Source organism: Gymnoscopelus braueri (genome assembly GCF_963280865.1).
Source record: "Gymnoscopelus braueri genome assembly, chromosome: 9".
Classification (NCBI taxonomy): domain Eukaryota; kingdom Metazoa; phylum Chordata; class Actinopteri; order Myctophiformes; family Myctophidae; genus Gymnoscopelus; species Gymnoscopelus braueri.
This window is the reverse complement of record NC_137610.1, coordinates 12,369,851-12,384,913: the sequence shown is the minus strand read 5'-3', so window position 1 is coordinate 12,384,913 and position 15,063 is coordinate 12,369,851. Positions and strand designations below refer to the sequence as shown.

At 44.7% G+C, this 15,063-nt stretch overlaps 1 protein-coding gene across 1 annotated transcript in view; it reads left to right on the top strand.

Moving 5' to 3' along the window:
* Positions 1 to 15,063, top strand: part of shank3a (SH3 and multiple ankyrin repeat domains 3a) — a gene marked incomplete at both ends in the record, with an annotated part of 292,264 nt that overhangs the window by 186,577 nt on the left and 90,624 nt on the right. Inside the window, 2 exons of the mRNA XM_080438621.1 lie at positions 7,191 to 7,378; positions 8,116 to 8,139. Coding sequence (XP_080294747.1) covers positions 7,191 to 7,378; positions 8,116 to 8,139 — 212 coding nt within the window. The remainder of the gene's footprint in view (positions 1 to 7,190; positions 7,379 to 8,115; positions 8,140 to 15,063) is intronic.

Sequence of the window (15,063 nt, the reverse complement as noted above, 5' to 3'; positions counted from 1 at the left end):
AAAAGGGTGGGAACCACTGTTATAGGCAACCACAGTATTGGTGTTACTCACCTTCATTAGTTTGGTTACACTCTTTTTGCTACTCCAGACAGATTTTGTCCAAATCTCACAAGAATTGGCACACGGGATTGGCACACCAAGAGGCGATACTGAGTGCCTTTGAAATCCTTATTCAAGAACACTGAACTGGAAACACATGAAGTTTGAGACATTATCTGGCAGCTAAGCTGGCAGCTTAGAGACGTGTTAATGTGGACAACACACCAATGTCCCCTTAAGATGTTGGAGGATTACTAAAATGTTCTAATTATGTGCTGGTGCATCCTTCTAAAATGTGCGAAATCTCTGTGTGTCAGTCCTTCACTCATCTCCAGAACTCGAAAAAAAATCCTACCATGAATTGTGGGTAGAAAAGACTTCCTGTACAAATTAGGGCTGGGACTCGATAAAAAAATTTAATCTAATTAATTAGAGGCTTTGTAATTAATTAATCGCAATTAATCGCATTTTAATCGCATATCAATATTTGACCTGAGAACAGTGAAAAGCATTTTTTTCAAATGGATTTTGGCATACGTCTTTAAAGTAATACTATAACTTTTTCAACAAAACTAAAGTTAAATTGTATATCTTTTGTGAGTGGCAAATGTTTCACAACACCCACTCCATGAATTTCACCCCCGAAAGCCTTCTATAAACAATTTTATATTGAAACGGTGGCTAGGGTTTTCATTCCCGCGAAAATGACGTCATCCGGCCGGAAAACGGAAACGGAAATGCACCGGTTTCCTGTTTGGCCAGGAACTACCGCACCGGTTTCCTGTATGGCCAGGAACTACCGCGCTAATAACAAAAAGGAATCTCACGCTGTTTTTAAGAGATTGTAGGATTTGAAGATCGAAAAACAACAGCAAAAGAAAACACAGCTCACGGTAACTAAAGCTCCACTGGCTAAGAGAAACGATCCACAGATAGTATAAAACAATTAAAAGAACGCTTTTTGAAACGCTTCCGTCTTCCGGTGAAAACAAATGGAATTCTGGCTAACGCAGGAATAAACGAACGACCTGCAGTGACGGTAATGACCAACAGAGGCTGCTAAAAATCGTTATTTGTGGACCTGCATTGTATTACTTTAAGTACATGTACTCAAGAACTGTACTTAAGTACAATTTTGAGGTATTTGCACGAGTATTTACAATTTATAATACTTTTACTTCTACTCCAGTAACTCCACTATATCTCAGAGGCAAATATTGTACTTTTACTCCACTACAATTATTTGAAAAGTAGTTACTAGTTACTTTGTAGATTTAGATTGTAATTATAAAACATACAGTAACCATGTGAAAATAGCAGATCTATAAGCGCAAGGCATTGTGAGCTTGTAGATCTGCTATTTTCCACCACTGGAGGCTGGTAGAGTGTGTTGTTACTGTTGTTTTGTAGTAGTTTAATTAATTATTAATAAAAATCGTGCGCATGTGACCCGCATCGTGCACATATTGTCGTTTAATCAACAAAAATACATATATGAAGTGGGAGGTACAGTAGCATCAGGCAGAATGATCATCCCATTTATAGCTTTATTTACTTTACAGTACATAGCATTTGTTTCCTTTTGACATAGCTTTAAGTGCCTAAATACAAATAGGAATTTGTCAACTGTCACATCTAAGGTTGTATTTTGCGAGTGCCCACATGTGAGTGCAGAACACACACTAATGTTCCTACCCTGCAAACACTCATGTACCTACAAGACCATTTGAAATGGTAAAAATGCACTATTGCGTCTTAGCCAGTCAGCCTTCATTGGGCACTGTGTTTGGCTTTAATTTGCAGTAAAATTGACAGATTGTGAGTGAAAAGGTTAATTAGCCCATTACTGCTATGTGATTAGACAAGCACAAAGACTGATAGACCTTAAACGTTGTTGTTTCTTATTTAATCCATTTAAAGGAGCCACTAAGCCATTTGAACCCGGTTTATCTGATCTGATCTGTGGCCTGGGGGACTGACCTCTGCTGTTTTATGAAGGACGCTGTGAGTCAAGACTATTCTGATCTGTATACAGCAGTATTACGCACTGCTGCACTGGCAAGGACATAGTCATATTGCATGTTTGTATTTTGTTTATGTGAGATAAGATTGTGTGCATGTGCGCAGGGGCAGATGCTAGAACATAGCAACCCAATTATCCATGCGTTTCCAGATTATCAGTGGCAAATTGAGTCCTTCTGTTAAGGTGTGTGATTTATCTACCTACGATATGGACCCAACTTCACACTATTGACTTTATCAGTACATTTGTTGGCTGTATTTTCCTCCCTTTTATTGACAGTTGCCATCGTTACCAAAGCAGGGCTGGTGTCCTAGGAAACGATAGCGCTTTTGTAATAAACTGCATTACACATTGTGTGTGTGTGTGTGTGTGTGTGTGTGTGTGTGTGTGTGTGTGTGTGTGTGTGTGTGTGTGTGTGTGTGTGTGTGTGTGTGTGTGTGTGTGTGTGTGTGTGTGTGTGTGTGTGTGTGTGTGTGTGTGTGTGCGTGCGTGCGTGCGTGCGTGCGTGCGTGCGTGCGTGCGTGCGTGCGTGCGTGCGTGCGTGCGTGCGTGCGTGCGTGCGTGCGTGCGCGCGCGCGTGCGTGCGTGCGCGCGCGCGTGCGTGCGTGTACGCTCATAATGGATCCTATGTCTAGACCAGATATAGGCTGGTCTTAATGAGAGGTACAGAGAGAACATGTGAATAAAGCAGAGAATGAAAAGGTAAGCCAAAGAAAGAATGCTGCATCCAATCAAGAATCAATAAGGTTTTATTTGTCACTAACTTATACAAGTACTAGCAGCGACATGTTGTTGGGACTTGTTCCGCAAAAACATTGTGCAACACAGTGAATGTAATAACATATTAAGTAGGAGAAGAAATAATAATATAATAACAATTATACAGTGGGTACATTAGATTATCAATAAGATTGACTCTTACCATCACACCAAAGTTATGCATTATCCGGCACCAAGTATTTACATGTCTTCTACTACATAAGTAGTTTAGTTAATTCTCAAAGTTGAGACCAGAAACCAGATGAACAGGATGAATATGAAAACAGGCACTTCACCATAAAAAGAAAGATAGTTTTAAGTGCTCTGTTAGTAGTAGTAAGCAATATTCTACAATGTACCCCCCCCCCCCAAGTTTATTAAATACTAATGTTCAAATAATAGTGTTAGGATGTATTACTGTTAAGGGTAGGATGGACTCCCCGAGGGTAAATAATGGACACAAACAGCACAGTATCTGCTGTAAATGATTTAATTTAAGACTTGTAACTAATGAGCAGTGTGCGGTATCTTGGCTTTGCCACAAGTCATTAATCTGTCACAATCAAATAATCAGTTGTCCTGAGTCATTCGAATACAGAAAGACGCTGCTGCTATCACTAGCCAATATCAGGTTAAAGGAGTTATTCAAATTAGTTTTTTTCACTTATCTGCCTATGTACTAGTTGCAGTGTCCAATTGGGTGCTTTAATATGCTGTCAAAAATACATATATTTGAGAACGAGTATGTGATTATTTAGTTGATAGGAGACATTAGGATATGGTGAGTCTGACCGCAGTCATTTTGACCATAATAGTACAACCACTGCCTTTGGTTCACCTCTGCTTTTCTAGTGATGTTTCGGTGAGCAGAGAGCTTTTGCTTACCCCGCGTCTCCTGACATCGTCATATCACATTATTAATCCTGCTCCCATAGATGGTTGAATGCAATTTTCCTCAGCAGAAAATTGTTTGCGTCTCCTCCAACTTTCTATTTAAATCTCTCATTTAAATAGCAATGCGCTACAAACTTTTAAAGGGAATGGGTGACTACACTCAAGTGGATTTAACCCAAAACACACCCATGACTAATTCAGAGTCTAAGTACAACCTCTTTGCGCTGTGCGCCTCAATTTGCACCCAGCACCCAGATACGCCGTCTAACTAGCACAATTGAAGATGGACACAGCCCTGATGCAATTGTGCACTGTGTTAGACCGTGTGTGCGCCATAGATTGTCTAAATAGGGAGAGAGAGAGAGAGAGAGAGACAGACAGACAGACAGACAGACAGACAGACAGACAGACAGACAGACAGACAGACAGACAGACAGACAGACAGACAGACAGACAGACAGACGTGGTACCCGTGTAAACGTGGAGTGCTCCCTGGTTAACCGAGATTAAACGTTGTAACATACAAATGATGTGTTTCATTGAAGGACTGTGTACCTACCACCCAACGTGAGCAGAGGATTTCAATAAGCTCTGCTATATTTGACGTCTGAAGCCAAAGCAGACGGTCAGAAAGCCTTTCTATTGGACCATAATCGTCTCAATCTGTATTGTATGTTGTTCTATTTTTAGAATCTCCGTTGTATGATGTTCACGGTTAAACGGTTAGTGGCTCACATTTTGGTTAAACAGGATCTGGGTCGAGGGAAAATGAGGACGTGAAAAATGAGGGGGGGGGGGGGTACAACCAAAAGAGAGTACCTTGAGGTCATGAATGGACGATGTGAGGCGAGAGGACATCTAGGTTTATACAATTCTCTCTCTCTGTCTCTTTCTGTCTCTCACTCTGTTTCTCTCTCTATACAGTTACTGTGTGTAGTATATATATATATATATAGAGAGAGAATTGTATAGACCTAGATGTCCTCTCGCCTCACATCTTCCATTTGTGACCTCAAGTTACTTTCTTTTGGTTGTACCCCCGCCTCATTTTCCACATCCTCATTTTCCCTCCACCCCCCAACCCCCCATCCCCACCCCCCCATACCCGCCCTCCCCTCACTTCTAACTGCTGCTGATGCCCAGTCCTGGGCTCAGGCATTAACATGCGGCAGCCATCCCAGCCCCTCAGTCCCTGCGGTAATTGGAAAGCCGTCAGCAAGCCGTTGTTTGGAGGGATGGAGAGGGTAGGGGAAGAGAAGGAGGGGAGAGACAGAGAGGGTGAGAGAAGCATAGAGAAGGAAGAAAAGGCTGACAGAGGGAGAGGGCTTCGCAGCCGGACGGAGAGACGCAGCGAAGACGAGGAAGGGGAAAAAACTTTGGAGGGAGGGGCGTGATTGAAAGACTGAAGAGCCTAGAGTGATTGATAGGACACTCTATGGGAGGGACTGACAGGGAGGGAGGGGCTTTACAGTTTCCTACTCTTGCAAGGAAATGTTGCAGAGAACAGGATCCGCTATCTAATCAAATGGCTGTAACACTCGCGATGAAAATCACTGTTTAATGACATCTGTGTTTTTTTCTCGGAGAAGACAGGGGAACAGCATACAGTACATGATGCAGGTCCTGAGTCGGACATGAACTATCTATCTACCTACCTACCTACTTACCTATCTATCTATCTATAGCTAATCGTATCTGTTCTTTCCTCTATGTCAGAGGGAAAGAAAGACAGAGAGATAGCACTGAGGACACTTGCAGCCAGGCAGCAGAATGATGTGGGGGAAATCTCTTGCACGATGCACACAGCCATGGACCAAGTAGTGATGAATGAAGACTATAGGCGGAGCTATGCCTCTGCTGTATTAGAATTCAGCACCATCGAGAGAGAGAGAGAGAGAGACAGGGAGAGAGAGAGAGAGAGAGAGAGAGGAAGAAGGTGATTCAAGGCAATGTGAAGGAGGGAGGAGAAGGAGGGGGGTGGAGTAACAATTAAACCAGCCTTTTCTCCCCGCCCTCCCCCATGCGCACGCACGCAAATACACACACACACACACACACACACGCACACGCGCACACACACACACACACACACACACACACACACACACACACGTACACACACACACACGCGCACACACACACACACACACACACACACACACACACACACACACACACACACACACACACACACACACACACACACACACATACTCTCTCTCACACACACAGTCTGCCTGCCTCAGGGAGCCATGGCGCATGCATACTTGCAAGCAGACAGGCTAGGGAGGAGATCAATTGTGCCGTGGGGGCATGCATGTGTGTTTTTGTGTGTGCGTGTGTGTGCGAGCGTGCACACGTGTGTCAGCAACGCGTGCTAGCTTCAGACGCCGGCTGCGGCGGTATGTCACGCTAGCCAAGGTGCGATGTTAGCAGGGGGGGGGCACTCGCTCGTGCGCGTGTTGCTGCGTGTGCGACTGGAGCACACGCAGAGGGCTGGCAGTGTGTGAGCGCGAGCGAGGAGCCGTCAGAGGGGCGGGGAGCCGTCGGGCACAGCAGCAGCAGCAGAAGCAGCAGCAGAGGCAGCAGCAACAGTAGCAGCGCCGGTATCGGCGGAGCAGTGTGTGTGTGTGTGTGTGTGTGTGTGTGTGTGTGTGTGTGTGTGTGTGTGTGTGTGTGTGTCGGGTGCGTGCAGGGTGGAGGGGAGAGGGGAGGCAGGCAGACACGGAGGCAGCAGCGGGACTCCCAGCAGAAAGGGAGCGGGAGTCGGGGAGATCGGACCCAGCCTCTCTCCTCCTCTTCCTCCTCTTCCTCCTCCTCCAACACCACAGCGGGAGAGACCCAGGGACGACAGCCTGGGCTGGGGACACGCTGGGGGAGGAATTTGTCCCCCCCACCCCTCTGTGCCCCCCCCACCCCTCTTAACTCAGGATATGTTTGACTCAGGGGGGCTTACGGTGTAAGGATGTGACCGACACGTGAATGTGAACGACGGGGTGACGTCCCTCTGACTGCTGACAGTCAAAAATCCCTGTTTTTCTTTTCTTCTGGACGAGTTCTTAGGACGAGTGTGTTTGTGGAGAGAGGGGAAGAGGGGGGTGAGGGAAGGAAGGGAGGAAGAGGAGGGGGTGAGAAGAAGAGGAGGAAGAAGAGGAGGAGGAGGAGGAGAGGAAGAGAGGGATCGGGAGGACTATCGTCTCCTCTCTTGACTCTTCCATGGAACACTGACTGTTGACCGGCCGGCCACTGGCGCTGCTTTTCCCCTCACAGCCTCTCTGGTCACCGTAGCGACCGAGGGAGAGGGGCAGTGGGAAGGATCCCTCGCCTCTACAGACCACCCCCCTCCCTCTGCCCCCAGCCCCGCAAGCCCCCCCACCCCCCCACCCCCCCCTCGAACCATGACCATGTCGGTGACCACAGGCTTCAGCTACCAGCTGCCCGGCATCACCACGGTAACCTATGTGTTTGTTTACAGCCCCGGTGCAGTGCAGCGAGACCCCAGCCCCCCCCATCATCACGCGGTGCCTGCGCTGACTGGCGGCACGTCCGGGCCCAAAAGGAAACTCTACAGTGCCGTCCCGGGACGCACCTTCATCGTGGTCAAGCCCTACTCACCACAGGGGGAGGGGGAGATCCAGCTGAATCGTGGCGAAAGGGTCAAAGGTAGGCGCTGTGTCATTTATCACTGCTATGCAAGATATATTATTTTGATAGACGCTAGCTACTGTTGTAGTTACTTTAGTACTTTAGTTTCTGTAATTTCCTTACCTTACCATACCTTGTTGTTGTTTGACAAAGTCCATTGCACTTACTCGTTTGTAGTCACTTCTGGGTGAGAGTGTCTGCTCTCAATGCCTAAATTATAATACCATAATTGCACTACCCCTCCTCAACCCCCACCTCCCAAGAAAAGGTAATGGACGTGAAGGAAAGTCTTGCATGGTGTTCTTTATAGAGTAGCAGATGACATGCTCGGATGCTTAGAAACTTAGAGTGCTACTTCTCGTATGTGCCAGACTGTGGCAGAGTGGAGTTAAACTGGCAAAAGAGATACCTTACCAAAAACAGATACCTTACCCAGCAAAATACCTTCTAATGTTCTGTTACTTCCAATGCTCTGTCCAAATCTCTGTGGGGTTTTGCAATGGTTATGGCCTGTATGCAGACAACAAGCTACTGTACTTGTGCCATTTCAGAGTTCTGTCAGTGTCATCTGAGTTCACCGACTCAAGATAATGTTCTGCTCTGTACGTCTTTCATTTATTTGCCATTTTCTCATCAGCTTTTTTTCTATGTGCTGTATTACTGGGTTATGTTATTTGTTTTGTGGCTTCGCTTTCACATGTGTGTGTGTGTGTGTGTGTATGTGTGCTCTTGTTTCCATCCATGCTTCACTGCAGAATATGACTCTAATGACGTAGAAGGTAAACTCCATTGTATTCTTCTCACCCTGTCCAACCCCCCCCCCCCCCCCATGCACATCAGTGTCTCCACCCACTCCTTTTAGCAGTGAGCCGTCTCTTGGCACTGTTTGAATACTTTGGATACGGCATGCACGCTCCCTTCCATCCTTAATGTAATCACGCATATGGAAGTCGCTGGGACAGCCATTAAAGCCCCTGGGGCATTGCACTGTACGTGCTGCTTACCCTTCCGATCTTTCTATATATCCGGGATTACTTCAAGGATAGGGAAGGCAAATTCAAACAAGCCCTGTGTGTGTGTGTGTTTTATTTATTTATTTACAGTATTTGTGTATTTATTTATTTATTCCTGGGGGGGAGGGTTGTTTGTTGGTATGCATACACACGCCTTGTCCTTCCTCCTCCCCTCGGGAGCGCTTTCCACCTCGAGTGTACAAGAGTTTATCTCCCCCTCTCTTATCACCTGTCTGCAGACGGCCGGCTCCACATTGACCCATGCACCCCTACATCCTGTCATTCTGCTTACATCAAGTGTGAATCAAACTGGCATTAGCCCTAATGGAAAGCCTGGTTCCTCTCATGTCTTGCTCTGTGAGGGATAGGGCAGGCAGGGTGCATTGCCTGGTTTCTCACAGGTCCTCCTCTGTCAGGCATGGGGCATGGTGCGTTTGCACCTCTCATTGCATTCTCAGATGCACACAGTGATTAGGAGAAAGAGGTGAGGGGTCAATGTGGACCTGCAAAAAGGCAATTCTGTGAACCCTGAGCATTTTGACCACATGTTTTCTATCTGTCTTTCTCTACGTACCACCCTCCCTCCCCCTCTGTCCCTATCTATCTCTCCCCATTCAAAAGAAGAAAATAGACAGTCTTGCACCAGATCACCCTAATGCCGTTTGGCTCTCTGGGTGGATGTGTTCTGAAATACCTCTTGTTGCCCAGCTCCTTCCCACTTCTCAGGCCCACCCCTCAAACCTCGACCTGTAAAATGCTTCCTGTTTGCTATGATGCTTCTCTTCCACAGTCTGTGATATTGTTTATGGGAGTAATTTTGCCACTTGCTACAGTTCTGCCAATGATATGATGTGATATGATATGATATGATATGATATGATATGATATGATATGATATGATATGATATACAGTACGGAGCTCATGGGCAAAACCTATTGACGCTAGATTGTGAAAACAGTACAGTAAATGGGCCCTATGCATATAATGTTACTTCTTTCAAAGGTATTAACAATTATACTAATTAAGGTTCTGTTCCAATTAGTAGCAGAGCCTTTCCAGTAAGCCAACATGCACAAGAGCAGCACCCTGATTCTGTTATACCAGAAGGGAGCAACCTTAATCGTAACATTACACTCCTGTTTCATTCCTCACTGTTAGTTTAATTCAGAAAGTCATTACACACCAGGAGCAACACAAATAAATGAAACGAAAATTTGATGAGATTATTTCACACATTCAGGGAGTGTGTGTGCACAGTTTAGCTGCGATCGGCCCAACGGTGCCGGAGATTAGCAGCTGGTCACAGACAGACGGACACACACACAGACACACATACAGTACACACAGACACACACACACACACACACACGGACGGACGGACGGACGGACGGACGGACAGACGGACAGGGTGCAAAACATAGTCTCTGCCACGCCTTCAGCCTGGCGGAGACAATTATACATTTGGTGATGCCTCATTTATACAGGTGGATGGTTTTATTCGTGGCGAAGAATTGACCTCGTTTCGAAAAATAAATAATCCGCTTTATAGCTGTGTTATATTCACATTCTGTGTGGATGTTCTCATGCAAATTAATTGCATGAAATATACGCTCCCAGTGTTTATGGACCTGGGCTGAAGGTTTTTAACCCATTAAAACCGAGAAAGCATCTGCATCATTTTAGATTTTTGCATTGGCTATTAAAAAACAGGAGATCTATGAGCTTGTACACATTTTTAGAAACATCTTGAAAGTGTGAGAACTACTGATTTAGAAGGCACTCGTAGAATCGGCCTCAGGTCTTGACTCTTAACACATTGACTGCCAGAGTTTATTCATAATGTACTCACCCCTGTGCCAGCAATTTGCGTGTTTTTTAATTTTTTTGTTTTGTAATTTTTCATTCAAATACATTCTCTGATTGTGTTGTCAAGCACCTACGATTGTTCCACCAGTAGAGAGCAGCACATCCAAACATTGATCACCTCGCTCGCCCCCTCCCAAACAGGCCCACGTCATATCCGGTCATTCAAAGGATGTGACGTTTCGACAATTCCCGGCCCGCTGATCGGCCTGAAAACGATGTGATACACTACGACGATGACTGTTAGTCACCCGGACCAAAGAAAATAGAAGTTGAGCCGTCCGTTTGTCTTTTATACCGTGTGAAAAACCGTGTTTTTCCTTATTCTGGCCGAAAATCACCGGAGAAAAACAACGTGACCCGGAAAAGAATTTTTTTTTTTACATCCGGCTCCGGGTGAGTGTGACGTAAGTGGAAAACGAAAGTGTTGATGAGAAATAAACACAGCCGTGCGATCACAGATTAAACAATGAAAATTCAAAACAACGCGTCAACCCGTTCTTTGGAATCCTGGCACTCAAGCGATGGATTTGAAAGAACGGGTTGACGCGATCTTGGCACTGTATGTGTTAACAGTTGAATTAACAGTGAGGATTTGACTGTGTATGCATAACGATGTAGACACAAATGTCTTCACAACAGTAAGTACTGTACGTCTGGATCCACCGCATGGATCCACTGTCAACGCTCCAATGGCTTTTCGTCAGTACTTCTTTCATGATCAATTATGTTCCTTCAACCTCATTGATTTGCCCTTTTAGTATCTGCTGAAGGCAGCATTGTCCGGTGTCTACATCCCTTAAAACAATGGTTCTCAACCTTTTTAATTTCATGGACCCCCCCCCCCCAGGTTGATATGCTGTGGACCACCATTTGATATGTTTTTTTGTTTATCTCTGGGACCCCAATCTACTGTAAAATCTGCAGCTATCAATCATTTAGCTGGGGACCCCCTGGAAACTCCCCAAGGAGCCCACGTTGAGAACCAGTGCCTTAAAATGCTGTGTGTGTATGTTTTCCTGTTAGAAGCACTCTGTTCCTGTTGGCAACTGTGTAAAGGAAGGAGTTAGCGGTCTCTTGGGCATCACAATGAAGACCTCTGTCTCGTTTAATCCATTAAGACCGGGAACGCATCTGTGTCATTTTAAGATTTCTTTGCCGATTCAAAAATAGCAGATCTACAAGCTCATAGCGCTGCACCGAGTGCCTCGCTATGAGCTTGTAGATCTGCTATTTTTGGGGGAAAACAATAGAAAATGTGTGCAAATCTTTGAATATATATATACATTTTTAACTCAAATCTTTGCTTCTGGGGGTCCTTGGAACAAAATGTTTTGAGATGGGGGTCCGCGGTCAAATACATATAATTTTGGGGGCCCTTGACATGAAAAAGGTGCGAGAACCATTGATATTATAGCAAGTTTATCAGAAAACTGCTAGAAATGTTCACGATAAAAAAACTAATAACAGATCATAGTGCGGCACTCTGTGCCACGATATGAGCTTGTATATCTACTATATTTTTAATAGCCAAAAAAATTTGAAAATGACACAGTCACGTTCCCGGTCTTGATGGATTAAATACAGGCTCCGTAAGGTTGAACCGCCATTCGTAACCCTGCCGCTAATGTGAACACACAAGAGTTTTACCAGCCTTTCATGTTGGCCAAGCAGGAAACGAGCTCCTTCCAGCGTCATGGCTGCCAGCGTCGTGGCACCGGCCAACTAAGCCATCTGGCTCCGTTATGCAACACTGGCCGCCATAAACGAAGCTGCATTCATTCTACGACGTAGCTGTAGACCTAGGGTGTGTAAGCCAGCATATTCATCACCACCATCGCCACGGTCCCATGAACAGCTTGAAAAGCCAAACGTAAACCGCAGAAAGCCTCAGCAGTTTGAGTTTTTGACCAAATCTTTTGCAGTGTCTGCTACTGCTGTGATTCTCCACCTTTTATTTTATTTTATTTTATTTTATTTCGAGCAAGCTCCATTTGATACTGATACATTTAATTCATTTGGAGTTAATTTGGTTCCATCTTGTACACTACACTCTCAGAGTTACAGACCCATATTGCGGGGCCTCTGGAAGCACCTGGGATCCTCTCAAGGACCCCTGAGGGTCCCTGGACCCCACGTTGAGAATCACTGACCTGCTGTACATGAGAAGGTGACAGGCCCTCTGAGAGAGAAGGCTTGAGAGGCCAGCTCCCGTAGGGATGGATGACCCTGGCTTTGATACATAATGTATTTCATCTAATCTGCATTCATAAATGGCTGATTTTCTAATAGTAAGATGGCTCATTTGCGCTGCTGGAGAAGGGGGATGTAAGGCGCGTATTTTGGAATTAGAGAAAAATACATTTACCTGTTCCCTCTCCTTATCTTCATGATTGAAGTTACTGATTTCTAACTGATCAAATACATATATTTGTTGAAGTTGGGCACAACTTCAACTTCAAGTTTATTGTCACATCACGTGTTTACCAGTGTAAATGAGTGGGTGAAATTGTTCCACTAATTGCATTTACAAGATAAATTGAAGGTGCCAGTGTTACTGTGTGTGTGTGTGTGTGTGTGTGTGTGTGTGTGTGTGTGTGTGTGTGTGTGTGTGTGTGTGTGTGTGTGTGTGTGTGTGTGTGTGTGTGTGTGTGTGTGTGTGTGTGTGTGTGTGTGTGTGTGTGTGTGTGTGTGTGTGTGTGTGTTGATCATCGTTTCCAGCTTCAGACTAGCTCTGATAGTGCTTGTGAGAGACGTGTCCGTGGTTCTGTTTGCTATTTATCTCCTTCCGCCCCTCATTGGCTCTCATCTCATTATTTATGTTGTCACATTCCTGTTAATCACCAACCATAGCCTACTCACCATCAACTCAAATTGGGTTAATCAGCAAAGCGTGTGTGTGTGTGTGTGTGTGTGTGTGTGTGTGTGTGTGTGCGTGTGCGTGTGTGTGTGTGATTTTGACATTCCTTCTGCAGCCAGGTTGGGGTCCGCTCATAATTCCGACCTCCCATTATTCCGACGTCCCAGTAGTCCGACATGCGCTAGGTTAGTTTGAGGCTAGGGTCATGGATAGGGTTAGTTATAATAGGGCCAGTCGGACCAACGGGACGTCGGAATAATGGCCTGTTCGAATAATGACATGGCGCGGCGAGGTCGCTCACGGTGACACTAAGCTTGCACTTAGCTCTGGTCCAGAGCGTTAGCGAGTTCTCCCAAACGCTCTGCTAGGAGGAACTGTGTATTTCCCATAGACTGGAAAGTGCGAAAGTTCTAAAATAAAGTAAAAATAAAGAATATAATTCCGCTACTCACCGAAGCAAAGGCAGTTTTAATGATGTTGAAACTAAGCGTATTCTCTGCGGTGGGCGCACTTGAGTGAATCAAAGTTTCAATCAAGTTTCTGTAGTTATTTAGTCACAAGTTCTTGTCTCTTCTCCTTGGTTCAATATCTATAAAACCCACAGAGTTAACCACTTTCACTTTCACTTTGAAAATCTTTCAAAGATAAGGAAAGTGTCAGTTCTACAAGCTCACAACGCATAGCAACGTGATGTGTTGTGAGCTTGTAGATTGGCTACTTTCGCTACTTTTGCTCAACACTGTACGACAAAGTAGGGTATTAATTTACGGGGAAAAAGAGAAAAGTTGTAATATGGAGATACAAGGTTTCTGCCCGACAGTGATGATATGTAGCTTTTGCAGTATACTGACAGAACAACATGTAGTAGCAGAACGTACTACGTGAGACCCTACAGCATTTGTTTTGGAGCGGTACGTCTGTGTTTTGTTTCGAACTTAAATCATGGAATCGCAGTTCCACAGACAACGGAGCTGCTGGAGGTGTCAAAAAGACCTCTAAAATGTTATTACCAATCTGTATGGTCAACAGAGTATGTTAATTCAATATAACTAACACAACTGCAGTGGTTGTAGTTGGTCGAACTACTCTTCCGTTGAGAAATGTAGATCCTTTGGTCGGGTAGGACCACTGCTGGTTGACAAGGAGTCAAGGACATGAATGCCATTATAACTCATCAGTAGACATCTCAGCGATCGCATGTGTATGAAAGTTATGGATTCCAGCTTTAATCTGCTTGACGCGTAAATACGCTTTATGCTCTGTCTGGACATATACAGCCATGAGTAACCATAAGTAATGCTTGTATGTTTTTTGCTCTGTATTGTAGAGAAAGGTGTCTATCGAGACTCTCATGTAAACATTTGCAATAGAGTTTATCACTTAGTAGTGTGTACAACCCCACACCACCTCTGACAGTAATGTATACAGCAGTGTGCTTTCAGTTATGACATAAAAGGGTTCTCACGGTATTTATAGGCCAAATATCAATATTAGCCTGAGCGAGTCTCCAGACAGGACGTTCCAGAAAATATCATAATAGCCTCAAAATAACTGTATTTTCCGAAAAGATGCCTGCTCCATATTTACACAGTAGAAACATCTCTAGCCTACGTTTTGTTTCATATTTTGCAGAATGACAGTGAAAATGTGTTTATCTTCACAATGGCTGATGATGATAATGATGATGACAAAGAAGATGGCGTTTATTTTCCTTTCCATGTTTAAAGAAGGATTAGACAGTGATTTAAATTGTGTGCTTGAGCTGCATTTGTTCAACAAGCTTACAAGATCTCTTTAGATCTTGCATGATCAATACACTATGTCGACCTAAATTGTGACCCAAAAAGGCAGCGTGTGAGTTTAAAGGATGGATCCTTAAGAGCCTTTAGAATGTAACATAATACCTCTCTGATCCTTCACATCAATATGCAGTAGAGTAGCCTGTGTAGACCCAGTCACTCTGTAG